This window comes from Eutrema salsugineum, unplaced genomic scaffold (genome assembly GCF_000478725.1).
Source record: "Eutrema salsugineum unplaced genomic scaffold, Eutsalg1_0 scaffold_1, whole genome shotgun sequence".
Taxonomy (NCBI): domain Eukaryota; kingdom Viridiplantae; phylum Streptophyta; class Magnoliopsida; order Brassicales; family Brassicaceae; genus Eutrema; species Eutrema salsugineum.
In genome coordinates, this window is record NW_006256909.1 from 1669122 (window position 1) to 1695569 (window position 26448).

The following is a 26448-nucleotide window of genomic DNA, read 5'->3' on the forward strand; positions in this document are numbered from 1 at the left end:
TTCTCGAATAATTAACGGGCTTTAATTAAAGGGCTTCAAATAGGCCCATATGAACCATGACAAAAAGGCCCATATGAATCAAAAGTCTGTCGGCGTGTTGTAAGTAATTACAAAACTACCCTATTGGGGTGAATGCGATAAAAGCCGCCCTAAACTTTACCGGAAATCGCAATCATTGAAGCAAAAGACTCAAAAGAGCACCAAAAGTAAACGAACCTTAGTTCAGTCCGTACAAACCGAAACTCTGTTTGTGTACGGAACGCACAGAGATTTCGATTGGTGTGGATTAAGAGAATGGAGCCAATTGACAAAGAAGACCCTTTTCTACGCAAGTATAAGCCATCGGATCTTAAGATTGCTTCGGAATTTCTAACGACTTGGCTGCCTTTCTTATCTAGAGATCTCTGCCAAGACTGCGTGCTTGTTCTTTCCGATCGAATCCATTCTCTCGACTTCGGTTAAGATTTTTTCTTTTCCCCCTCTGTTCAACGAAAATTTCGATAATTCGAGTGAGAAACAGAGAATTTTAGTTGCATTGTGCTTGATTTTTCTGATCGTTGTTCTGATAATTAGGCTTGATAACATACACCTATAAAGGACGCATTTTTCAACTAATCGATAGTATATAGATGATTAAGGAATTAAGCTATCTTCTTGAGATTTCTATATTGGGATTTCCCATCATCTTAAAGTTGAATTTAACCCAAAAAAAATCATCTTAAAGTTGTGTTCTTTCCTTGTTACAGAGCATTGTAGTAACATAGAGACGGCTACTGGAGATGATAAGTCGATTGTGAAAGATATGGAACCTGAAGTAACTGATGTGAAGTCCTCCTCTAAATCAAATGCTTATGAGACGGCGAGTCCTAAAATGTCTTGGGCTGATATGGCACAAGAGAATGATATGACACAAGATAATGGGCTCGAGGAGGAAGAAGAAGGTAAGCAGAGTGAACCAAGTGCACAAGACGTTGATGCGAGTCATTACAATGGAGACTCGATGAAGACTCATGGGAAGCGTCAATTGTCTAGGGAGGAAAGAGAGCAATATCGGTTTATGAATGTAAAGAGAGTGAAAGTGTTTACTTGCTTTGAGGAAGTTAAAGGAAAACGCGTTAATATCCTCGAGGGGCTTGAGTTGCATACCGGTGTTTTTAGCGCGGTGGAGCAGAGAAGGATCGTTGATCATGTCTATGAGCTACAAGAAAAGGGTCGAAAAGGAGAACTTCAAGGTTCGTTTCTTGCATAAATCTGAAATTTGGAAACTTTATAATGTAACTTATCTAAATTTCGGTAAAAAGCTGAGAAATACATTGAGGAAAACGGAGCGTTTTGCTAAGCAGGCGAAAATTTTGGCGACTAGGGTTTAGTGAATTTCTGCTCACGAAAGCGGCCGGCGTTGATGTCGGTGGCTTCGACGGAGGGCTCACTACCTCCGGGAGGAACTCCGGTGGATCGGGAAGTGATAGGAAGTGATGGAAAACAGAGTGACGTACCAAAAGAAGCAGATATGGTTTTGAATGAACAAGTGATCGAGAAAGAGGAACTAAGTGTTGTAGGGCAACAGAAGAAATCGGGATCGTGGGCAGGGGTGGTGCAATCGAATCAAAAAATGCATCGATATGAATACAAGGTTGATGACGTGAATGGAGTGCCCACTATCAAGGTTCCAAAAGAAGTTGTGGAGAACTCGCCGCCACTATGGGAAACTTTACTGGTTGGAAAATTTCTTGATACAGCCCCTTACATTGGAAAAATTCATGTGCTCGTAAACAGGATCTGGCCCCTATCGGATAAATCTGTGAAGATCGATGTTTTTGTTGTTGACAAAACCACAGTTAAATTTAGAATTAAGGATGAGGTGGTCAGAAACAGAGTTTTAAAAAGGAGAATGTGGAATTTGTGCAATGTGCCGAGTTTGTTTTCAAAAATTGGAGTCCTATTGCGGAAGAAGGTGCAAACCCGAGCTGCAATCTATTTCCATTATGGGTTAAGGTCAAGAATGTGCCCCGTTCCCATGTTTGCGTGGAAAGGGTTATCTTTTTTGACAAGCCCAATTGGTGCACCGAAGAGTCTACATCCTGAAAACAGAGTTGTGTACAAGCTTTGAAGAAGCAAAGGTGTTTTGTGGAGGCAGATTTAACGAAGGAACTCCCAAAATGCTATACATTTGATATGGAAAATGGTGAACAGGTGCTGGTGCAATATGAATATCCTTGGCTACCATCAAAGTGTAATGGATGTGGAAAATGGGGACACAAGACAGAAGAATGCATTTCTAAACCTAGCGTGGGGGGTGGATCACCAAAGAAAAATATTCCTAAAGGGCCTATCTGGGTTGAAAAAGTGGCGAAGGACACATGCTCGACATCAACTGAACAAATAGAGAGATTGAAACAGGTTCAGACGGGGACCAATGAGAATGTGATACAGAGTATGGAAAAGGGAGAGGGAGAGGAAGATGAAGGGGGCAAATGGAGTACACCACCGAATCCGGTAAAATCACCCGCAAAGGTGACAAAAGACTCCAAGTATGGAGAGGTCAGTATTCTCAGTTCTCGATTTGAGGCTCTTAGTGGTATGGAGGATGAAGCAGGGGACATTAGAGAAGAGAATTTGGAAGAGGGGGAAGTGGAAATCAGTTCGGAACAGAAAGAAACAGAGAGCACGACTGTAGCGACTGTAGTGACTGTTTCGGCTGAGTCGGATCCGGGCAAAGAATGCTCCGCTATCCCAAAATTTTCGGAGCTGGGGACAAGGCAATCTCTCAGACTTGCCAGTAAAGAGGTCCAGAGACCAATGACAAAGGATATACAGTTGAATGCTAAGGAAGCTCGAGGCATTCACGGCAAAAGTCACTCACGCAAATCAAATTAATATGTCGGGTTTCTTCTGGAATATGAGGGGATTCAATAAAAGGAGTAAGCATACAGTTGTGAAGGATTGGATAAAGCAGAGAGGATTTGATTTTGGGTGTCTTATAGAAACAAAGGTTAAGGAAACAAAGGCAAAGAAGGTGGTTGATGAAGTGTTTAGAGATTGGTCCTGCATTACTAACTATGAGCACCATAGGCTTGGCCGGCTATGGGTCGTCTGGAACCAAAATGTCTGTGTGACACCTCTGTTTAAAACATCACAAATGATCTCATGTTCGATTCAGATACAGGGTATGGAGGAGCCAGTGCTGATTTCTTTTATCTATGCTTCCAATTCAGTGGAAGAGAGGAAAAAGTTATGGGATGATTTAAAACTTCATCATGATTCTCCTATGTTCCAAGGCAAAGGTTGGCTGATTTGTGGAGATTTTAATGAGATTCTTGAGGGGGATGAGCACTCCTTATTTGATACCTCTCCAACAATTCCTGCTGGTATGAGGGATTTTCAAGATCTAGTAAGCTACTGTGAACTTATAGATTTGAGCTACCATGGTCCCAAGTTTACTTGGTGTAATAAGCGAGTGGAAGGAATGATAAGCAAGAAGCTTGACAGAGTATTAGTAAACCAAGCATGGATATCACGATTTATACAATCTTATTGTGTTTTTGAATCGGGTGGATGCTCTGATCACGCTAGATGTAGACTCTATATAAAGGAGGCAGAGGCAAAGGGTAGAAGGCCTTTCAAGTTTACAAACGCCATCAGTTCTTTCCCAGGGTTTAGGGACCAGATTCAGGAGGAGTGGAGCTCGTCGCCTCCTCTTTACCACTCCACATCGGCGCTTCATCGATTCACTAAAAAGCTGAAGGATCTCAAACCAAAAATCAGGAGTATGGGAAAACAAATGCTTAGTGATATTACTAAAAGAAGTAAAGAAGCTTACAAAATCCTTTGTGAATACCAGCAAGAAACGATGCTTCATCCCACTACAGGAGCTATGGAAGCTGAACGCCGAGCCTATGAAAAGTGGAGTAGATTGGCAGAGATTGAGGAAAAGTATTTGCGACAGAAGGCAAAGCTGTTCTGGTTGAAAGTGGGGGATCAAAACAATAAGGTTTTTCACTTGGCAGCAAAGATAAGAGAAACAAGGAACAATATCAGAGAAATTATTTGCCCGGATGGATCTATAGTCTCTGATGCTGAGGGTATTAAGAGTGAAGCAGAGCGCCACTTCTCTGAATTTATGAGTCAGACGCTAAATGATTTTCAACCGTGGCAAGTAGAGGAGCTGCGAGAGCTGCTTGAGTTTCAATGTAGCGATGAGGATCACCAATTACTTCTCCAGGAAGTGTCTGATGAAGAGGTTAAAACTGTCTTGTTCAAAATGCCAAAGGAAAAATCCCCAGGCCCTGATGGTTATACCCAAGAATTTTTTAAAGAAACTTGGCCTATAGTGGGAAAGGATTTGGTGGTAGCGGTTCAATCTTTTTTTAAGCTTGGTTTTCTTCCCAAAGGTGCAAATTCGACGATCTTAGCATTGATTCCAAAGAAGAAGGAGGCTAAGACGATGAAAGATTACAAACCAATCTCATGTTGTAATGTAATCTACAAAATCATATCAAAGATTCTTGCAAACAGGCTTAAAGTTGTGCTTCCGAAGTTCATCGCCCCTAATCAATCAGCATTTGTGAAAGATCGTCTGTTAATGGAAAATCTACTCCTTGCTACGGAGCTGGTCAAGGACTATCATAAAGAAACCATTACTCCAAGATGTGCTATGAAAATAGACATATCCAAAGCATTTGATTCAGTTCAATGGAGGTTTCTGCTGAATACTCTCAAGGCTTTGAACATCCCAGAAAAATATGTTCATTGGATCGATTTATGTATCTCCACTGCATCCTTTTCAGTGCAAGTAAATGGTGAGCTTGCTGGGTATTTTGGAAGCAAGAGAGGACTTAGGCAAGGATGCTCTCTCTCTCCATACCTCTTTGTTATATGTATGAATGTTCTGTCAAAAAAACTGGATAAAGCAGCTTTGGAAGGAAAGTTTGGTTATCATCCTACTTGTCAAGAGCTACAGCTTACCCACTTATGTTTTGCTGATGATCTAATGGTATTTGTGGATGGGAATAAGAGATCGGTGGAAGGTGTTTTGGAGGTTTTTGATGATTTTGCTATCCACTCTGGTTTGCATATAAGCTTGGAGAAATCAACCATCTACATGGCTGGTATTGAGAATGTAGAAAAGGAAGCTATTCTTGAACAGTTTCCGTTTGAGTCAGGAAATCTCCCAGTGCGATACCTTGGGCTCCCACTTCTAACAAGGAGAATGACATCAGCTGACTACTTACCGCTTATTGAAAAGATCAGGTCTCAGATTACTTCTTGGTCTGCGAGACCTTTATCATTTGGTGGCAGGCTTCAGCTTCTGAACTCAGTCGTTTTCAGCCTCACAAACTTCTGGATATCAGCATTTAGGCTTCCAAAATCGTGTATACAGGAGATAGACAAGCTGTGTTCAGCTTTCTTATGGTCAGGGCCAGCTTTAAACTCGAGAAAAACAAAAGTTGCTTGGTCGGTGGTTACCACTCCAAAGAGAGAAGGAGGTCTCGGACTGAAATCTTTGGAGGTGGCTAATAAGGTCAGTGTGCTCAAAATTATTTGGAGGCTTTTGTCTAAGAAATCCTTATGGGTAGATTGGGTGAAGCAACATTTAATAAGAGGGGGTTCTTTCTGGTCAGTAACGGAGAACTCGGTGAGGGGATCGTGGATATGGAAGAAACTATTGAAATACAGAGCTGTGGCAAAAACTCTTTATAAATGGGATTTGAAAAATGGATACTCTATTTCATTCTGGTTTGACGAGTGGAGCTCAATGGGTTGTCTTTTTGATATATTTGGTTCGCGAGGATGCATAGACCTGGGCGTATCTCTGAACGCCACGTTGGGCAGTATATTAGACAGAACTAGAATCAGAAGACACCGATACCCACTTCTGAGACAGGTTGAAGATGAGCTTGTTGAAGCTAAGAGAAATAGAATGGTGGATGAAGAGGATGTTGCACTCTGGAAGAACAAAACCGGTCTTTACACTAGTCGATTCCTTACCAAAGACACTCTGGGGAACTTGAGGTCTCCAAATCCTGATTGGGAAGCTCACAAAGCTATCTGGTTCCAGTTTGCCACGCCAAAGTATGCTTTTGTGACTTGGCTTGCAGCTCGTAACAGACTAGAAACAGGGGAAAGAATGGAGAGATGGAACATAAATGTTAACCTGGGATGCTCTTTCTGCACGGAACCACGAGAAACTCGTGAGCACCTATTTTTTAGCTGCCCCTTTACAAGCCTGATATGGGAGAAGCTGGTAAAGGGAATTCAAGGCACCAACTATACGAGCAATTGGCAGAGTATTCTCGCCATTCTGATGACGATGGGGACGAAGGATTCACGATCTTTCATTGTGAAGTATGCATTTCAGATGGCAATACATTCAATTTAGAGGGAGAGAAATCGGCGAAGACATGGAGAGGACCACTGTACGAATGAACAACTTCTGAAAACAATGGATGTCATCATGAGAAACAGGCTCAGCACAATCAGATTGCAAGGGAAACATCAGTTTGAAGATGGTGTATGAGTGTGGTTTGCCACAAAAGCTTCTTAGATAAATCAGAAATCTTATGTTATTGAAAAAGTAGAACTTTTATCATTAAAAGTCCATGTAAAAAGTCTTTCTTTTTTTAATATAATTTAACATATTATTCAAAAAAAAAAAAAAAAAAACTTATCTAAATTTCGTTTTGTTTCCATGTTTAGAACGTACTTTTACTGCTCCGCGTAAGTGGAAGAGAGGCAAAGGACGAGTTACTATTCAATTTGGATGCTGTTATAACTATGCAATAGTAAGTGACTGTTTCTTCTTCTTGTTTTCTTTCTTTCTTTGACATTTGATCACTTTTTGTGAATGTGAAGAGAGTTTTTTTTGGGTTTGTGATTTGGTTAAGGACAAAGCAGGAAACCCACCAGGAATCCTTCAACGCGTAGAGGTTGATCCAATACCTTCTCTTTTCAAAGTAATAATAAGAAGGTTGATTGGGTGGCATGTACTTCCTCCAACTTGTGTACCTGATAGTTGTATCGTTAACATATACGACGAAGGAGATTGCATACCTCCACATATCGATAACCATGACTTCCTCCGCCCTTTCTGCACAATCTCATTCCTCAGTGAATGCGATATACTCTTTGGTTCAAATCTCAAAAGCGTAGGAGATGGTGAATTCTCCGGTTCATACTCTATACCACTTCCCGTCGGGTAAAAGCTAGCACTCTATACGTTTGCATAGTTTACTCTCCTTTTGATTTTTTCCTTCGTTCGCTTGCTTAAGAGTGTTTTCACTTTTCTCTTTTCAGATCAGTTCTAGTGCTAAAGGGAAATGGTGCAGATGTAGCTAAGCATTGTGTACCTGCGGTTCCCACAAAGAGGTAATTTTTAGCAAATGTAAGTTTTGCATATACATAAAAATGGCGTTTTTTTGAAACTTGATATATCGGTTATGTTTTCAGGATATCGATCACGTTTAGGAAAATGGACGAGTCGAAACGACCAGTTGGATTCATCCCGGAGCCTGATTTGCAGGGAATTAAGCCGTTGCCATACGAACAGACAGCTCCGAGTACTCCTGTTTCTGCAACCATTAGCTCTTCAAGATCGAGTGATGATCAAAATGGTAATAATAACAGCAATAGAGGTGCACGTAGAGAAGGAAGCAGGCATCATCATTCTGAGAGTCGAGAGTGGTCATCATCAAGCCAAAGAAGACGAAACTCAAGACACACTCCTAACACTGTTTTTAGACACAAGGTTGATAGTTATACCAGCTCGGACAATGTCTGAAGATTTGTGTTCTGTTTTTTTTTTCTTTTCTCTTTTGTAATAATACAAAAGGAGTATTTTGATTTCTCCACATAATGAAATAGAGAAATTGCTCCTGGTTAAAAAAAATACAAAGATCTTTCCGCTATTCTATTCTTAAAAAGTGCTGAAATTTGATCAATTGGAACTTTAAATAAAAAAGTTGGACCTTGTAATAAAAAAAAAGAAATGGGACCTTATATAAAGAAAATTGCTGCGGCAATTTCTTTGCACTGGTACGCTCGCCTTCCGAAGGTTCTCTCTCGCTTCGAGCCTCGCAGAGAGTCTCAAAAAAAAAAGAAAAAAATGAGAGGGAAAATTGCATAGAGAATTGTAATCTTCCATCGTTTTCCTCGAGGTCGTCGGTTTTCACTCAGAGAACCAACGAAACCTCCTGAAGTTTCTCTTTTGAATTAGTGAATTTGATAAACCCTCGCTACTTCCTGACCTAGTCGACCACCTTCAGCTTTGGCGTTTAGGGATCGTCGCTGTAATCGACTGGAACAAGAAATACTCTCGGGCGTCAGAAAGGAGTGAAATTGAGGAGACGTATATAATTTCTACCGCGACGGAACCCTAAGACAGCCTTGCGCTTCTCTGGGTCAGCTTATTTTGTTTAGCCATGAGTCCAATTCAGAATTTTGAGCAACACTCTCGTCGTCTCGTGGAGCCTGACCTACGTAACATCACTCACTCTCTTCTCTTCTTTATTTCGTGGTTGAGAAAAGCTATCACTTTGGATTTTTTAAATTTGTCAGCGAAGTTTTACCTTTATGATTCTGAGGAATTTTCGTTTGACTTCGAGTTCGTGTTAAGTTTTGTTGTGGGCATCAAAGTTTTGTTCAATTAAAAAAAATTAACTTGTTTTTGTTTTTCTTTGTTTGATTGTCTTGTGTAGCTATCCAGACGAGGCTTGAGATGGTGGTGGAGGTCAGGGACAGTCTAGAGATCACACATACGGCTGAATACTTGAATTTTCTGAAATGTTACTTCCGGGCATCTTCAGTGATTCTTCTTCAGATTACAAAGCCTCAATTCTCTGATAATCTTGAGCACAAACTACGGAACATCGTGGTTGAGATACTCAATCGTCTGCCACATAGCGAGGTTCTTCGTCCCTTTGTTCAAGACCTCTTGAAAGTTGCAATGCAGGTGCTCACTACAGATAATGAGGAGAATGGGTTAATATGCATTCGCATAATCTTTGACCTTCTTAGAAACTTTAGGCCAACATTAGAAAATGAGGTTCAACCATTCTTGGACTTTGTCTGCAAGATATACCAGAACTTCAAATTGACGGTCAGCCATTTTTTTGAGAATGTCAAAATTGAAGAGGCGAAACCTATGGAGATATCTACACCATCTGATCAGTCGCTGTCCCTTACCGCACATTTCAGGAATGGGCAGATTAACCCGAGTACGCGTTCGTTCAAAATAGTCACAGAGAGCCCCCTCGTCGTTATGTTTCTTTTTCAGCTGTATAGCAGGCTTGTTCAGACCAATATTCCTAACTTGTTGCCCCTGATGGTTGCTGCTATTTCTGTCTCTGGACCTGAGATAGTTTCTTCACATATGAGGCCTCATTTCATCGAACTGAAGGGTGCTCAGGTTAAGGTGAGACAATAGTTCTCTATCAACAAGTATACCATAACTTATTTGGACGGTGAAAAAAAAAAAGATTTCTTTAAGACCTACATTGCCTTCTCGTTTCACCTGAATTATTTTGTTTTAAAGGGAACATGCCATGGCATATTGACTTGCAGTGTTTGTCTTATTCTTTTTGTTTATTTGCAGACGGTTTCTTTTTTGACTTATTTGTTAAAAAGTTGTGCCGAATATATCAGGCCGCATGAAGAAAGCATATGTAAGAGCATTGTAAATTTGCTTGTGACCTGTTCAGATTCTGCATCTATCAGAAAGGTGGAGAACCGTCTGTTATGTTTTTCTTCGGTATGTTTTCGCCTCGTGACACAATCATTGGCTTACAGTTAAAGACTTGTTTTTTGGTCTATGAAATACAGGAACTATTGGTCTCACTAAAGCATGTACTGGGAACGGATTTCAAGAGAGGTTTATTTCCTCTTATTGACACTCTTTTGGAAGAAAGGTACAATGCCATTTTCGCCGTTATGAATTCTAAACTTTTACAACTGTCTGGAAGCTGTTTTAATTTATCAAGTAATCTTTACTGTTCTGCATAGTTCACCGTGTCGTATTATCTATTTACAAATAGTGACTTATCTATTGACTGTTTTTCTGTGTGTCAGGGTTCTAGTTGGAACGGGGCGTGCATGCTTTGAGTCTTTGAGACCTCTGGCTTACAGCCTACTGGCCGAGATTGTTCACCATGTTCGAGCAGATCTGTCCCTTTCTCAGGTTCTTCTCGTTGTTTCTTACTTTGGCTTCTGTTTGTTTCTCTTTTGTTATTTGTTAGTTCCTTCTTTATAGAGTAGCTCTTTCTAGTTGAGAGTCTTAAGTTCTGGAACCTGTGCTAAGCATTGAATTGGATTCTATAGTAAGTAATACTAATTTGTTCCAATACACATATTGCTATGAATCTGTGGGTTTTTTGGTTGGGTATAAAAAAGGATCCTCATCTTTACGTTCTTATCAATTGTGATAAGAAAGTGCTTGCGCTTGGGAAATTTGTTATTTCTTGCTAACATAGAACCCCAAGTCTCCCAATACATTATCACAGAAGAAAATCTCAACAAACAAATAATTTTAGAATACAACATACTGATCAATCTTTCTTGCCAACATCAGGCTTCCCATTATAAGATTTTTCTCCCTGTCCATTATCTACTTTATAGGTGATCTATCTCTTACAGTTCTTTTTATTTGACTTGAAACCATGTGTCAGTTATCGCGGATCATCTACTTATTTTCAAGGAACATGCATGACTCGACCCTCTCTCTTAACATCCATACGACTTGTGCACGGCTGATGTTAAATCTGGTAAGGCTATATACTTCATTTTCTTTGCCTTATTGAAATTTGATATGCTACTTAACATTTATGTGGCATAATCTGTCCACGAAGTTTGAATCAAGATTTTTGGTAAAACTTAATTCTTATATTGGGTTCAGGTAGAACCAATATTTGAGAAAGGTGTTGATCAGCAGTCAATGGATGAAGCGCGGATTTTGTTGGTATAGCTCTTCCCTGAGAGCTCAGTTTAGAATTGGTTGGCTGCTCTAATCTTTAACTTACTTTACACGTCATCTATTTATAGGGACGTATCCTGGATGCCTTTGTTGGGAAATTCAATACCTTCAAGCGTACTATTCCTCAGGTAAATTCTGGTTGCTTCCCAAGGGGCCATGTATTTTTAGCTTCTTGGCTTTGCTGTCTATTTTTTTCGTAAATGTTTGCTTGATATGCCATTTTTTTATATGTTAGTGCTTTGTCTTTCGCTGCAACCCATTACCGACTTTTTTCTGTTATGTTTTTATTTGAGATATCTTGAACCTTTAGCTGTCCCGGTTATCAACTCTTTTTTTTCGTTGATGTGTTACTTAGTCTTGCTTTTTGCTTCATAGCTTTTAGAGGAGGGTGAGGGAAAGAATCTTATCACTTTGAGGTCGAAGCTTGAACTTCCTGTCCAGGTAATTACATATTATCTATGATGGCTGTTTTGTCTTAACAAGTAGCCAAATTATCAGCCAGTGTGAGATCGTACTCCACTGTTTATATTCAAACGTGCTAGTTCCACAGCGTTCGTTAGTATTCTACTAGTCTCATAGATAGGAAATCTAATTTCTTTCCGAAATTGGATTATAATTTATGCGGAAATATATGTATATATATATGTATATATTGTTTTTGTAGATATTTTCTGATATTTACTTTAGACCACGCTGGTTGCAGGCAGTTTTGAATTTGCAGGTTCCTGTCGAACATTCCAAAGAAGTGAATGATTGTAAAAATCTGATCAAGACACTGGTGATGGGTATATAATCTTGGGCACACTGACGTTTCACTTTAGTGGATCAGTTATAGATGATTTTTCTATATGTTAATGACATTTTTTTGTTATTTGTGTTCAGGAATGAAGACAATCATATGGAGTATAACCCATGCACATTCACCCCGACCTCAAGGAATGCACCCACAAGCTCTTGCGTTACAATCATCAGTTACACAGGTTTTTAAAGGAATGCGAGAAGATGAGGTATTGCATGTTAGATTGTTTAGTGTAGGCATCAATAGTGCATGGCTGATAGACCTCTAGTAACCTCTACCTTTAAGCAGGTGTGGAAAGCCTCTGGTGTTTTAAAGAGTGGTGTCCATTGCTTAGCTCTCTTCAAAGAGAAGGACGAGGAGAAGGAAATGCTAAACCTTTTCTCCCAAATTTTGGCTATAATGGAACCTCGAGATCTAATGGATATGCTCTCTATATGTATGCCTGAACTTTTTGAGTGCATGATTGACAATACTCAACTGGTTCAAATATTTGCCACTCTCCTCCAAGCTCCCAAAGTATACAAGCCATTTGCAGATGTTCTGATTAATTTCCTAGTAAGCAGCAAACTCGATGTTCTGAAGAATCCAGATTCAGCTGCTACTAAATTAGTTCTGCATCTCTTCCGGTGTCTCTTTGGGGCTGTTTCTAAAGCACCATCTGATTTTGAACGAATATTGCAACCTCAAGTGTCTGTTATTATGGAAGTCTGCATGAAGAATGCGATTGAAGTTGAAAAGCCCCTTGGTTATATGCAATTGCTCCGAACTGTTTTCAGAGGACTTGCTGGATGTAAATTCGAGATCCTTCTTAGAGATTTAATCCCCATGCTGCTTCCTTGTCTTAATATGCTGCTGACAATGCTTGAGGGCCCCGCCGGGGAAAACATGAGAGATCTTTTGTTGGAGCTTTCTTTGACGCTTCCTGCACGCTTAAGCTCATTATTACCATACCTTCCCCGCCTCATGAGGCCTCTTGTATCCTGTTTGAGAGGAACTGATGAACTTGTGAGCTTGGGGTTACGCACTCTTGAATTCTGGGTGGATAGTCTAAATCCTGACTTTTTGGAGCCAAGTATGGCAGATGTAATGTCTGAAATGATCTTAGCATTATGGTCTCACTTGAGGCCGGTGCCATACCCTTGGGGTGGAAAAGCGTTACAAATCGTGGGAAAGTTGGGTGGTCGCAACAGGCGATTTCTTAAAGACCCACTTACACTTGAATGCAAAGATAATCCAGAGCATGGGCTTCGCTTAGTTCTGACATTCGAGCCGTCCACTCCATTTCTTGTGCCAATGGACAAATTCATTAATCTTGCTGTAGCATCTGTTATTCAGAAAAACTTCACTACAGAAATCTACTACAGAAAGCAAGCTCTAAAATTCCTCCGCGTTTGCTTAGTGTCTCAGCTTAATTTGCCTGGGTGTGTCACTGACGAGGGTCAGACGACTAAGCAGTTATCAACTTTGTTACTTTCCTCTGTTGATTCATCTTGCCACGGGACTGAATTAACAGAAATAGAGGTTGGTTTCCCTTATGGCTGTACCCTTTACCTTTCTGGTCGAATGTTAGAGTTACTACTCGCTTTGCTGATTTTTACTTAAAGCATTGCCCTATGATTAGACTTTGTATTTGTTTTCTTGTTGCTATGCGTTTGACCTCGCTGAAAATCGAACTAGGACTGTTTTATGTCATCTCCCACGAGTGACCTACTTTTCTCCTTGGATTTTCTATATTACTTGGTGTAATATGATGTAAAAGGGTTTATTTGTTAAGAAGATTTTTTTTTTTGTTGCTGCAGGCTGACTTAGGGGTTAAAACAAAGACGCAATTAATCGCGGAGAAGTCAATCTTTAAGATGCTATTGATCACTATAATTGCTGCCAGTTCTGATCCGGATCTCAGCGACTCAGATGATGAATTTGTTCTAAACATATGTCGGCATTTTGCAATTATTTTGCACGGGGACTATACCGCGTCGTATGCTTCAACTAGTACTGGTCCACCTGGGGGTTCTGTGATTTCAACAAGTTCCAGGCCCAAGAATAATTCGTCTACTAATTTAAAACAGCTGGATCCTTTGATATTTTTAGATGCACTGGTTGATGTGCTTGCAGATGAAAACAGGATCCATGCCAAAGCTGCTCTGACTGCATTAAATGTGTTTGCTGAAACTCTGCTGTTACTTGCTCGTGTCAAACATGCTGATGTGCTGATGGCTAGGGGTGGTCATAGTGCCTCTATGATTGTCTCCAGTCCTTCTACAAATCCGGTGTATTCACCGCATCCAAGTGTGCGAATACCAGTGTTTGAACAACTTTTGCCTCGGTTGTTGCATTGCTGTTATGGGAGCACATGGCAAGCGCAGATGGGAGGAGTAAGTGGTTTAGGTGCACTGGTAGGGAAAGTGAATGTTGAAACATTATGTCTTTTCCAAGTAAAAATTGTACGTGGTCTGGTATACGTTCAAAAGAGGCTTCCTGTTTATGCTAGCAATGAGCAAGAAGAGACAAGTCAGGTTCTTATGCAGATTCTAAGAGTGGTTAATAATGTTGACGAAGCAAACAGTGAGGCCCGGAGACAAAGCTTTAAAGGTGTCGTAGAATATCTTGCTACTGAATTGTTCAATCCTAATGCATCTATCACAGTCAGAAAAAATGTTCAGAACTGTCTTTCACTTTTGGCTAGCCGGACTGGTAGTGAGGTATCTGAACTGCTTGAGCCTTTATACCAACCGTTGCTGCAGCCACTTATAATGCGTCCACTTCGATCAAAGACAATTGATCAACAGGTGCCTCATTCTGCTATTTTTCGGTTGTCGTATCTCTTTTCCCGAATTCTTTTTGACCTTCTTTAATATGCCTTATAGGTTGGAACTGTGACAGCTCTGAATTTTTGTTTAGCACTGAGGCCTCCCCTTCTAAAAGTGACTCCAGAGCTGGTTAGCTTCTTGCAAGAAGCGTTACAAATAGCTGAGGCTGATGAAGCTGTATGGGCTGTAAAGTTGATGAGTCCTAAAGTGCTTACATCATTGAACAAACTTCGAACAGCATGTATTGAGATTCTGTGCACAACTATGGCGTGGGCTGACTTTCGAACTCAAAGTTACAATGAACTACGGGCAAAGATAATTTCCATGTTTTTCAAGTCTTTAACCTGTAGAGCACCAGAAATTGTGACCGTTGCCAAGGAGGGTTTAAGACAGGTTCTTAATTATTTACCTTTTGTTTCCAGTTCTTGCACACATTCAATTTGAGGATTTTGGAGAAATAGTTTTTACTCTACCTAATAGCCATTTTTTTCTGGGATAGTCGATTCTTCTTTTATAAACCTTTTTCTGTCCTGAAACTCTGTTTTCTGCTTTAGGTTATCAATCAACAACGGATGCCCAAAGAACTTCTTCAGAGTAGCCTCAGACCTATACTAGTTAATCTGGCACACACAAAGAATCTCAATATGCCTTTACTGCAAGGTCTGGCACGTCTTCTTGAACTTCTATCAAATTGGTTCAATGTGACATTAGGAGGTAAGCTGCTGGAGCACCTCAAAAAATGGTTAGAGCCAGAGAAACTTGCACAGTCCCAGAAATCATGGAAAACCGGCGAAGAGCCGAAAATTGCAGCTGGTAATCACATTTTTGAAAATATATAAAAACAGATGTGATTATATATGAACACAAGTTTTTTGTTTTGTCTGTGGCAGCTATTATCGAGCTCTTCCATTTACTTCCACTTGCTGCATCAAAATTTCTAGATGAACTTGTAACATTAACCATCGACTTAGAAGCAGCTCTTCCTCCAGGGCAAGTGTACAGTGAGATTAACAGCCCATACCGCCTTCCGCTTACCAAGTTCTTGAATCGATATGCCACCCTAGCTGTTGATTATTTTCTTTCCAGATTAAGCGAACCAAAATATTTCCGAAGGTAAGAATAACATTGCATGTTAGGTTGAGTGTGTGTGAGCATGGGGTAATGACTGTTTCCATCTTTTCGTTATAACCTCAGGTTTATGTCCATAATTCGGTCAGATGCAGGCCAACCATTAAGAGAAGAACTTGCAAAATCTCCACATAAGATACTTTCATATGCCTTTCCTGAAATTTTACCAAAATCTGAAGTCATACTGAGTGCGGCAGCTTCAACTCCTCCAGCTGCACCATCTGGAGATGAAAAACCCGTCCCTATGCAAATAGAAAGTTCTAACACGCCATCAACTATCTCCAATATAGCATCAGATGCGTACTTTCAGGGACTCTATCTGATCAAAACAATGGTGAAACTGATACCCAGCTGGCTGCAGAGTAACCGTACTGTTTTTGATGCCTTGGCTCTTCTTTGGAAATCACATGCAAGGACAGCTCGTTTGCAGAATGAGCAAGAGCTAAATTTAGTTCAGGTAGTTTCATCTATATCTGAACTTTATAATTTCTGCATTAGTTTTGTGTTTGAAAATAAATGCATACATGGTTCCTTATCTAAAACTGATGTGGGCATCACAAACCATCTCACAATCGCTACGTGGATTGCCTGCTGTATATATATGTGGCCTTATGCAAATTTGATTCAAATTGTCAAACTAGGTTTTCGTTTATCTGCAGTCTTTCCGGTCTTGTATGTTGGGGCCCTCCTGACTTGTTTCTGTACAATTTTGTTTTTAAATTCCTTCCATATAATAAATGTATTCAGAAAAGTTGGCCATATCTTCAAATCTTTTATTTTTCAAACTCGCAGGTAAAAGAGAGCAAATGGCTTGTCAAGTGCTTCCTCAATTATCTACGACATGAAAAATCTGAAGTGAACATTCTTTTCGATGTTCTCTCTATTTTCTTGTTCCATAGTCGTATTGACTACACCTTTTTGAGAGAGTTTTACATTATTGAGGTATCTTTCTCAAAATTAGTTACAATTTTATATCTCTCTTTTATGCTTATTTCTCATATTTTGCAGCTCTAGAAAATAACTGGGTTCTTTCATCAGGTTGCTGAAGAATATCCGCCCAACATGAAAAGAGCACTTGTTTTGCATTTTCTAAACCTTTTCCATTCAAAACAACTCGCCCATGATCATCTAGTTCAGGCAATGCAAATGCTCATTCTTCCAATGCTTGCCCATGCCTTCCAAAACGGTCAAACGTGGGAAGTTATTGATCCTAATATAGTGAAGACCATTGTTGAGAGGCTTCTTGATCCACCTGAAGAGGTAGGTTTCTTTCTCCTCTAAGCAACTAAAATTTTGGATCATACAGAAATTAATGTGGGGGAAGATTGCTCTCTTGATGTAAATGGTAATGCGAGTAATCTGTCCAAGTTGTATTTCTGAAATGGTCCTATTGTACTTCTGATTTGTATTTTACTAGAGTTTTGTTGTTAATGACATCTTAAATATTGCAGGTTTCTGCTGAATATGACGAATCTTTGAGGATCGAACTTTTGCAATTAGCTACTTTGCTTCTGAAATATCTTCAGGGTGATCTGGTTCATCATAGAAAAGAGCTCATCAAGTTTGGATGGAATCATCTCAAACGGGAAGATAGTGTCAGTAAACAGTGGGCATTTGTTAATGTTTGCCATTTCTTGGATGCTTACCAGGCTCCGGAGAAAATCATTCTGCAGGTACCATTTCAATTTTTTTTTCTGGCATTATGTTGGTGATGTTTATTGTTTCTATTGAAGATTGAAAAAGGAAACTACTTGAAATTTTTATATGAGTGTATAACATTTTTTCCATTTAAAACCTGAAAGCAAGCATGTGCGTAGTAATACTCCTCATCTAATCCAGTGATACAAATGTTTTGTCAACTGGGTGTAGGTTTTTGTTGCGCTTCTTAGGACTTACCAGCCGGAGAATAAGATGCTAGTTAAGCAAGCCCTAGATATTCTAATGCCTGCTTTGCCTAAAAGGCTTCCACTTGGAGATTCAAGAATGCCGATTTGGATAAGATACACCAAAAAAATTTTGGTGGAGGAGGGTCATTCAATTCCAAATTTGATCCACATCTTCCAACTCATTGTTCGGCACTCAGATCTGTTTTACAGCTGTAGAGCACAGTTTGTACCTCAGATGGTGAATTCCTTAAGTCGTCTAGGTTTGCCATATAACACAACAGCAGAAAATAGGCGTCTCGCAATCGAACTTGCTGGATTAGTTGTTAGCTGGGAAAGGCAAAGACAGAATGAGATTAAAACGGTTACTGATGCCGATGCTACCAATGATGTCAGTGATGGGTTACATTCTTCATCCGGTGCAGACCCTAAGCGCTCAGCAGATGGATCTTCCATATCTGAAGACCCAAGTAAACGAGTTAAAATTGAACCTGGTCTCCAATCATTGTGTGTTATGTCACCTGGTGGTGCATCGTCAATCCCCAATGTAGAAACTCCTGGATCAGCTACCCAGCCTGATGAGGAATTCAAGCCAAATGCTGCTATGGAAGAACTAATCATCAACTTTCTTATAAGAGTAAGGCATTACATCTCCCACCTTCTACCATTGGGCATTTTTATAAGTTAATGTTTTCGATTTGAAAAAATTTCTTTGGTGGGGAGTTCTATAATAACAGAGCCCCTTCCCTGAGCAATTTTGCATTCCATAGAGATGACGTTTGGCAGTAGCAGTCCTAAAGCAATATAGTATTCTGTATAGTATTCTATAATGAGATTTTGCAGATCGTAGGTTTTCTAGATTTTGGATCTGCTTAAGTTCTATACCTTATTGACCACCTCTAGTTTCAATTTATGTTGTACATGACATTGTTTTAGGTATACAATTCATATATTAATTAATTTCTGTGGATGACTTTACTTGAAGTTTCCTTTCTCTTCCTTGAATAGGTAGCAGTGGTAATTGAGCCTAAGGACAGGGAAACCAAGACTATGTACAAACAAGCTTTAGATTTTCTTTCACAAGCTTTGGAAGTTTGGCCAAATGCAAATGTCAAGTTTAACTATTTAGAAAAGCTGCTAAGCAGCATGCCACCCTCCCAGTCAGATCCATCTACAGCACTTGCTCAGGGACTGGATGTCATGAACAAGGTTCTGGAGAAGCAGCCGCATCTTTTCATTACGAACAACATCACCCAAATCTCACAGGTATATTTGAGTCAGTAAGCTTTTACTTAATATATGAAATATTTCTGTTTTCTGCCTCTTGTTGACTGTTGGTTTCTTTATCAGTTTCTTGAGCTATCGTTCAAACACAAGATGTTGGATGCTGGTAAATCGTTGTGCTCTTTGTTGAAGATGGTCATCACTGCCTTCCCACAGGATGGAGCTAATACACCTCCTGACATAAAGCTATTGTATCAGAAAGTCAATGAGCAGATACAGAAACATGTACATGCTGTTGCTGTTCCACAAGCTTCAGGAGATGATAACTCTCTCGGTTCAATCAGCTTTGTAGTTATTGTCCTTAAAACCTTGGCAGAGATACAGAAAAACTTTGTTGATCCATATGTACTGGTGCGTATCCTTCAGCGTCTTTCGCGGGATCTGGGATTGGCAACGAGTGCTCATCCTAGACAAGTAAGTTATCTTCATTTAATAGCTACCTTTTGTCTAAGAGATAAAATCATATGCTTGTTTTCTTTTCTTATTTTAACTCAAATGGACTTTACATGGCATTCAGTCATTCACCGCATCTTATCGACTGAGTATTGGAATATCTAATGCTTCTAAATAACTATGCAGCACGTTCATTCATGCCTTGTAAGATTTTAGCTTTTATATTTGTTCCTCCCTTTCATCATCTTGCAGCTCTGACTCATTTACTGACATGTTTTGGTCGGTGCGTATATACTATCAAATTTTGTCTCTGTTGCCAGCTCCTGTATAATTCCTCGCCTTTTTTCTTGAAAGTAATAACTCGGTATCCATTACATGTTGCCCAATTGTGGCTTACTCTGGTGGCCTTTTTGTGTCCCTTTCCAGAGCCAGCGGACAGATTCAGATTCTGCAGTAACTTCTTCTCGTCAAACTGCTGATGTTGGGGCAGTCATATCTAATATAAAGTCGGTCTTAGAACTTATTGATGAAAGGGTTATGCTTGTGGCTGATTGCAAAAGACCCGTGACTCAAATATTGAGCACTTTGCTTTCAGAAAAGGGTACTGATTCGAGCGTGCTTCTCTGCGTGCTAGACATGTTAAAAAGATGGGCTGAGGATGATTTCGGAAGAATAGGTTCATCTGGGTCCTCTGGTGCTTTCCTTACCCAGAAGGACATAGTTTCTTTTCTTCAGAAGCTTTCACAGGTTGATAAGCAGCACTTCTCATCTTTTGCTTTGGAAGAGTGGGATAAGGCGTATCTTCAGCTATTATATGGACTTTGTGCCGATTCAACGAAGTAAGTTTTTGCTTTTTGTTCTTATGTTCAACCTTGAGTTACGTCTAAGTTTTTTATGAGAGGGATGATATCTGTTTCACTAACAGGTATCCGCTGGCCCTCCGACAAGAGATCTCCCTGAAAGTTGAAAGACATTCAATGCTTGGTTTACGGGCAAGGGATCCTGAGATGCGAAGGAAGTTCTTCTTGTTATACCACGAGTCTCTCGGAAAAAATTTATTCTCAAGGCTGCAGTACATTATTCAAAGCCAAGATTGGGAAGCTATGAGTGATGTGTTTTGGCTCAAACAGGGTCTTGATCTCCTCCTAGCCATCTTAATCGAGGAGAAGCCAATTACTCTAGCACCGAATTCTGCCAGGGTAGTACCACTTCTTCCTTCACATAGTCCTGGAGTACACCACCAACCACCTGCTATGCCGGAGGGACCTGAAGAAGTCGCTTCAATGTTTGAAAACATTGTTCAGAAGCATGCACAATTTCTTTGCGCGGCAAGCAAACTTCAGGTGATTGCAAATTATTTTTAAAAAATTGCTCAGTCTTTATGGTTCTATCTTATGTCCTGTTAGATAAAAATATAGTTAGTTAATTATTTCAAGCTTTGGTGTGTTATCCACTTTGGAAGCTGGATTGATCTAAATAAATTGTATGTACTCTTTTCCCCGCTATAGGTGGCTGATGTTGTTATCCCTCTAAGGGAGCTGGCTCACACAGATGCCAATGTTGCTTATCATTTGTGGGTGCTAGTATTTCCAATCGTGTGGGCAACCCTACACAAGGAAGAGCAGATAGCTTTGGCTAAACCTATGATTTCTCTCCTGTCAAAGGACTACCACAAGAAGCAGCAAGGACACAGGCCGAATGTTGTGCAAGCACTTCTGGAAGGGCTTCAGTTGAGCCACCCTCAACCTAGGATGCCTAGTGAGCTTATCAAATATATCGGAAAAACATACAATGCATGGCACATCGCATTGTCTTTGCTAGAGACCCATGTCATGCTGTTCATGAATGACTCAAAATGTGCCGAGTCTCTTGCTGAGCTATATCGTTTGTTAAATGAAGAAGACAGGAGATTTGGTTTGTGGAAGAATAGGTCCATCACTGCCGAATCGAGAGCTGGGATTTCAATGGTTCAACATGGTTTTTGGCAGCGTGCTCAGAGCCTTTTCTATCAGGCGATGGTTAAGGCAACCCAAGGCACTTACAATAACACCGTACCGAAGGCTGAAATGTGCCTGTGGGAGGAGCAATGGCTCCACTGTGCCACTCAACTTGGTCAGTGGGATGCCCTGGTAGATTTTGGAAAAAGCACTGAGAATTATGAAATTTTGCTTGATAGTCTGTGGAAAGTACCAGATTGGGCATATTTGAAGGATCATGTGATACCCAAGGCACAAATCGAAGAGACGCCGAAGCTTCGTTTGGTTCAAGCTTGTTTTTCCCTTCATGACAAAAATGCAAATGGTGTCGGAGATGCTGAAAACATAGTTGGGAAAGGCGTTGATCTTGCCTTGGAACAGTGGTGGCAGTTACCTGAAATGTCTCTTCAGGCTAGAGTGCCTCTACTGCAGCAATTCCAACAACTAGTGGAGGTGCAAGAGTCTTCTAGAATTTATGTTGACATCGCAAATGGGAGTAAAGTTCCAGGAAATGCTGCTGTTGGTGTACAAAATCAGTATGCTGATCTGAAGGACATTCTTGAGACTTGGAGGCTGAGGACTCCAAATGAATGGGACAACATGACTGTCTGGTATGATATGCTGCAGTGGAGGAATGAAATGTATAACATTGTTATTGATGCATTTAAGGACCTTATAACGTCAAATACTCCACTTCATCACCTTGGTTATCGTGACAAAGCATGGAACGTCAATAAGCTTGCTAGGATAGCTCGGAAACAAGGGCTTAATGATGTTTGCGTTCAGATACTTGACAAAATGTATGGACACTCACAAATGGAAGTACAGGTACAGTCCTCATATCTTTAACATTAAAATTTGGGCAGAGTTCATTCAAAATCACATCTTTGGATTCAACCTGTAGTTTTCACATTAATATACTTTCTTCCTTTTTTATCTTTACCTAGTTTGATTAAATATTTCCTGCCACAGCGGTAAATCCACTCATTAATTATTTCCTCACCCTTTCCACGATCCTATAAAATAAGTTATATTTCGCTGAGTCTTTTTTTTTTTTTTTGTGGGGCTTGACATATCATTTCTTTTGACTTGATCACCTCTATTCTGCGCCTGTGTATGCAGGAAGCCTTTGTTAAAATTAAAGAGCAGGCAAAAGCTTATATGGAAACAAAAGGAGAGCTTGCGACTGGTCTTAATTTGGTTAATAGCACAAATTTGGAGTTCTTTCTAGCGAAGAACAAGGCAGAGATATTTCGTCTAAAGGGGGATTTCCATTTGAAGTTAAACGACACTGAAGGTGCTAATATTGCATATTCCAATGCAATCACCCTATTCAAGAATTTACCCAAGGGATGGATAAGCTGGGGAAATTACTGTGACATGGTATTTCTTTTACTTAGATGCTGCTTCTTTTTCTGGGCTATTAACATTTTCCCTCTTCTCGTAGTAGATATTATATTTTACTTTCGTTTTACAGGCATACCAGGAAACAGAAGATGAAATTTGGCTAGAATATGCTGTCAGCTGCTTTCTTCAGGGTATAAGATTTGGAGTTTCCAATTCCAGAAGTCACATGGCTCGTGTTCTTTATCTTCTTAGTTTCGATTCAGCAAATGAGCCTGTTGGTAGAATATTCGATAAACACTTGGAACAAGTACCTCACTGGGTGTGGCTCTCTTGGATCCCACAGCTGTTGCTTTCCCTGCAGCGAACAGAAGCACCCCATTGCAAATTGGTTCTACTGAAAATTGCTGCAGTATTCCCGCAGGTAATTTCCTTTTAGTTTTTTAGATGAACTCGTTTATTTATCATTTCATATGAGCATGAGACTGTTTTTCGTTGCAGGCTCTCTATTACTGGCTCCGCACATACTTACTGGAGCGCCGGGATGCGGTAAATAAATCTGAACTTAGCAGAGTGGTTTTGGCTCAACGAATGCAGCAAAATGTTCCTGGTGTTAGTGCGGGTCATGGTGGCGGTAATATATCATCGGAAACTCAAATCCATCAAGGTGCTCAAAGTAGTGGGGCTGTTGGAACCCATGACGGTGGTAACCCACATGCCCAAGAAAGTGAACGTTCCACTGTGGGTAACAATGTGCATCCAGGGAATGATCAACCTATGAACCAAAGTAGTTCAGCTATCATTGAGAATAGTCAAAACGCAGCAATACGGAATGGTGCTTCGTTGGCAATCTCTGCTGCTGGTGCTTTTGATGCGGCAAAGGATATTATGGAAAATCTTAGGAGTAAACATAACAACTTGGCCAGTGAACTTGAGGTAGTATTCTGTTTGTGAATATTCTCTGATTCCTTTATATTCTCTGATTCCTTTATATTCTCTCTATAAAAGTTTTCATTTTGAAAATTAATTTTGAAAAAGAAAAAAAATAGAAAACTACTGTCTTATACAAGTAGCTTGATTTGACTCAACTGCACGTTCCCTGCTTCTTTACTTGAATTATTTAATGATGTATTATTTTCTCTCAGATTCTTCTCACAGAAATAGGTTCGAGGTTTGTTACTTTACCAGAAGAAAGACTTCTTGCTGTTGTGAATGCTTTGTTGCATCGATGTTACAAATATCCAACTGCTACCACTGCTGAAGTTCCGCAACCGCTCAAGAAAGAACTCTCGGGTGTATGCAGAGCTTGTTTTTCTGCAGATGCTGTGACCAAGCATGTCGAATTTGTGAGAGAATACAAACAGGATTTCGAGCATGGCCTGGATCCAGAAAGTAAGTCATTCCCTGGCACACTCGCAGAGCTGACAAAGAAACTGAAAGAATGGAAACACATTCTTCAGAGCAATGTTGAAGACAGATTCCCCGCTGTGCTGAGATTGGAAGACGAGAGCAAGGTGCTGCGTGACTTCAATGTTGTTGATGTGGAGATACCAGGACAGTACTTTGCTGACCAGGTAAATTGGATTGTGTTACTCGTCTCTTGTTTACCTACACTGTTTACGTTCTCCAGAGTTGGAAGTAAATTATATAAGTTTATTCCTTCCATTATATTTCTTTCCCATTTGCGCTGTGAGCTAAATAATGATATGTTTAACTGCCCAGGAAGTAGCACCTGATCATACAGTAAAGTTGGATAGGGTTGGAGCAGACATACAAATTGTACGAAGGCATGGGAGCAGCTGCAGACGTTTGACTCTTATAGGCTCTGATGGCTCGCAAAAGCATTTTATTGTTCAAACATCACTAACTCCTAATGCGAGAAGTGATGAGCGAATCTTGCAGCTTTTCCGTGTGATGAACCAAATGTTTGATAAGCATAAAGAGTCAAGAAGACGCCATATAGGAATTCATACTCCGATCATTATCCCTGTCTGGTCTCAGGTATGCCTTGAAAAAACTCAGCTTAGTTCCACTTTTGGTTATTGATATAGTTGATGTCTCATTCAATGAGTATATTTGCGGTTCAAGACTTTCCCTGAAACTTTACAAATTCAATGTAGTTCACTTTTGGTTGTCCATAATAAGAGTAGGGTAAAACTCTCTAGGAATATGCTAACATTTGAGTTTCAGGTCCGAATGGTTGAGGATGATCTCATGTACAACACTTTCCTTGAGGTGTATGAGAACCACTGTGGAAGGAATGGTCGAGAATCAGATCTTCCTATTACCTACTTCAAGGAGAAACTCAATCAAGCTATCTCGGGGCAAATCTCACCAGAGGCAATTGGAGATCTTCGGCTACAGGCTTATGGTGAGATCACAAAGAACATAGTCAGTGACAGTATTTTCTCTCAGTACATGTACAAGACATCGATGAGCGGAAGCCATCTTTGGGCTTTCAAGAAGCAATTCGCTGTCCAGCTAGCTGTCTCCAGTTTCATGTCTTTTGTCCTACAAATCGGTGGGAGATCCCCAAACAAGATCTTATTCGCCAAAAACACTGGAAAAATGCTCCAGACAGATTTTCATCCAACTTATGACTCCAATGGGATGATTGAGCTTAACGAACCCGTGCCTTTCCGCCTCACAAGGAACATGCAAGCATTTTTCTCACAATTTGGTGTCGAAGGCCCTCTCATGTCAAACATGTGTTCTGCATCTCAAGCAGTTTTCTCTTCCAAGGTAAGAAGAATATTTCTCAAAGCTTGAGCGGTGCAAGCATAGAAATCATTTGGCCTCTTAACATCTTCTTCTCTTTTCCAATATTTCAGCAAAAGGAACATCTTCGGTATCAATTAGCCATGTTCTTCCGCGATGAGCTTCTGTCTTGGTTTGGAAGAAAACCTCTCGGAATGCCTATTCCTCCTGCTGCAGGAGTTGCTACTATGAGCTCGGCCGAGCTCAAGCACAAAGTTAACTCAAACGTAGACGAAGTCATTGGGCGAATCAAAGGAATAGCTCCACAGTATTTCTCTGAAGAGGTACACTCATCATTTGACGTCTCCACCTTAGTTTTAAATGCTACTAACACTCTCATAAAACTCAGATAGAGGGTTTTGTCCATTTTCTGAACAGATGAATCTCATGTTTTCCGGTTGTTTTTTACAGGATGAGAACTCGGTGGAGCCGCCACAGTCTGTGCAAAGAGGTGTGAATGAATTGGTGGAAGCAGCTTTGTCGCCTCGCAACCTATGTATGATGGATCCAACATGGCATCCTTGGTTCTAACTTTTGCCTTCGAGGAAACTTGTAACCATTTTGGGGTAGAATTTGAGTTGAAGTGGTTAGGTTTGTAAATAGTTAACCTTATGTGTTCAACAAACTCTCTAGGTTTCTTTTTTGGGAATTTTGTCTTCAAACATTCACTCATCTTCAAAGTAAAACTAATATACATATATATACATAAAGTGGAAGTTTCCTCTACACAACAATTCGCAAGCTTCACTGGTAATTGTTTAATATAACAAAAGCTAAAAATTTCAAAACTCTCTGAAATCCTCTCGCCTCTGAGTTATCTTCCACAAGCTACCAGCTTTTTGCCTTGGTCTTTGCAGTCTTTCGCTCATGGTTTATGTTTCTGTACATTTCCTAATTTTCATATTTCGATCCCACGGCACCTTTTCATCACTAAGATTAGATTGTCCCGGCGAAGGAGGAGCTTTCAAAAACCAGAGTAAGTATAGAAGACAACAATGCTAATTACTGCAAAAACTTGTTTTTCCACTTCTAATTTTCGTGCACCACAAGCTTTGAAGATCGCTGTCTATGAGAACTAAATACTAGATTAATAAATATTTGCAGAGGCAAA

General features: G+C 40.1%; 3 protein-coding genes across 6 annotated transcripts; all 3 read left to right on the forward strand.

Annotated features, from left to right (window-relative positions):
* The first annotated feature begins 177 nt into the window (after positions 1-177).
* LOC112081900 lies at positions 178-7777 on the forward strand. Of its 3 annotated transcripts, XM_024148824.1 has the most exons (6): positions 178-457; positions 747-1232; positions 6697-6782; positions 6885-7195; positions 7294-7365; positions 7447-7777. In XM_024148824.1, the coding sequence occupies exons 1-6, from the start codon at positions 295-297 to the stop codon at positions 7775-7777; spliced, it is 1449 nt and encodes a 482-aa protein (XP_024004592.1). In that variant the 5' UTR covers positions 178-294. The 3 variants fall into 3 exon arrangements, 1 of the variants encoding a protein (XP_024004592.1); XR_002896777.1 differs by lacking the exons at positions 178-457; positions 747-1232; positions 7294-7365; positions 7447-7777 and adding an exon at positions 2793-6601 and having other exon boundaries at positions 6895-6924; XR_002896778.1 differs by lacking the exons at positions 178-457; positions 747-1232; positions 7294-7365; positions 7447-7777 and adding an exon at positions 2793-6601 and having other exon boundaries at positions 6885-6903.
* LOC112081901 lies at positions 1382-2185 on the forward strand. Its single transcript, XM_024148825.1, has one exon. The coding sequence runs from the start codon at positions 1403-1405 to the stop codon at positions 2108-2110; it is 708 nt and encodes a 235-aa protein (XP_024004593.1). The 5' UTR covers positions 1382-1402; the 3' UTR covers positions 2111-2185.
* A 640-nt stretch (positions 7778-8417) lies between the features above and the next one.
* On the forward strand, positions 8418-26098 carry LOC18030758 (transformation/transcription domain-associated protein). Of its 2 annotated transcripts, XM_006411963.2 has the most exons (34): positions 8418-8475; positions 8694-9409; positions 9590-9715; positions 9817-9902; positions 10063-10171; positions 10659-10754; positions 10886-10948; positions 11032-11091; positions 11339-11404; positions 11667-11748; positions 11846-11970; positions 12051-13283; positions 13562-14551; positions 14630-14965; positions 15127-15385; positions 15463-15685; positions 15767-16157; positions 16493-16642; positions 16739-16960; positions 17152-17373; positions 17570-18220; positions 18592-18849; positions 18934-19281; positions 19687-20099; positions 20186-20603; positions 20769-22064; positions 22359-22619; positions 22714-23004; positions 23082-23516; positions 23726-24154; positions 24303-24581; positions 24771-25322; positions 25412-25621; positions 25749-26098. In XM_006411963.2, exons 1-34 carry the CDS (start codon positions 8418-8420, stop codon positions 25866-25868), a joined length of 11574 nt encoding a protein of 3857 aa, XP_006412026.1. In that variant the 3' UTR covers positions 25869-26098. The 2 variants fall into 2 exon arrangements, with proteins under 2 accessions (XP_006412026.1, XP_024004594.1); XM_024148826.1 differs by lacking the exon at positions 8418-8475 and having other exon boundaries at positions 9285-9409; positions 9640-9715; positions 25749-25868.
* The last annotated feature ends 350 nt before the right edge of the window (positions 26099-26448 follow it).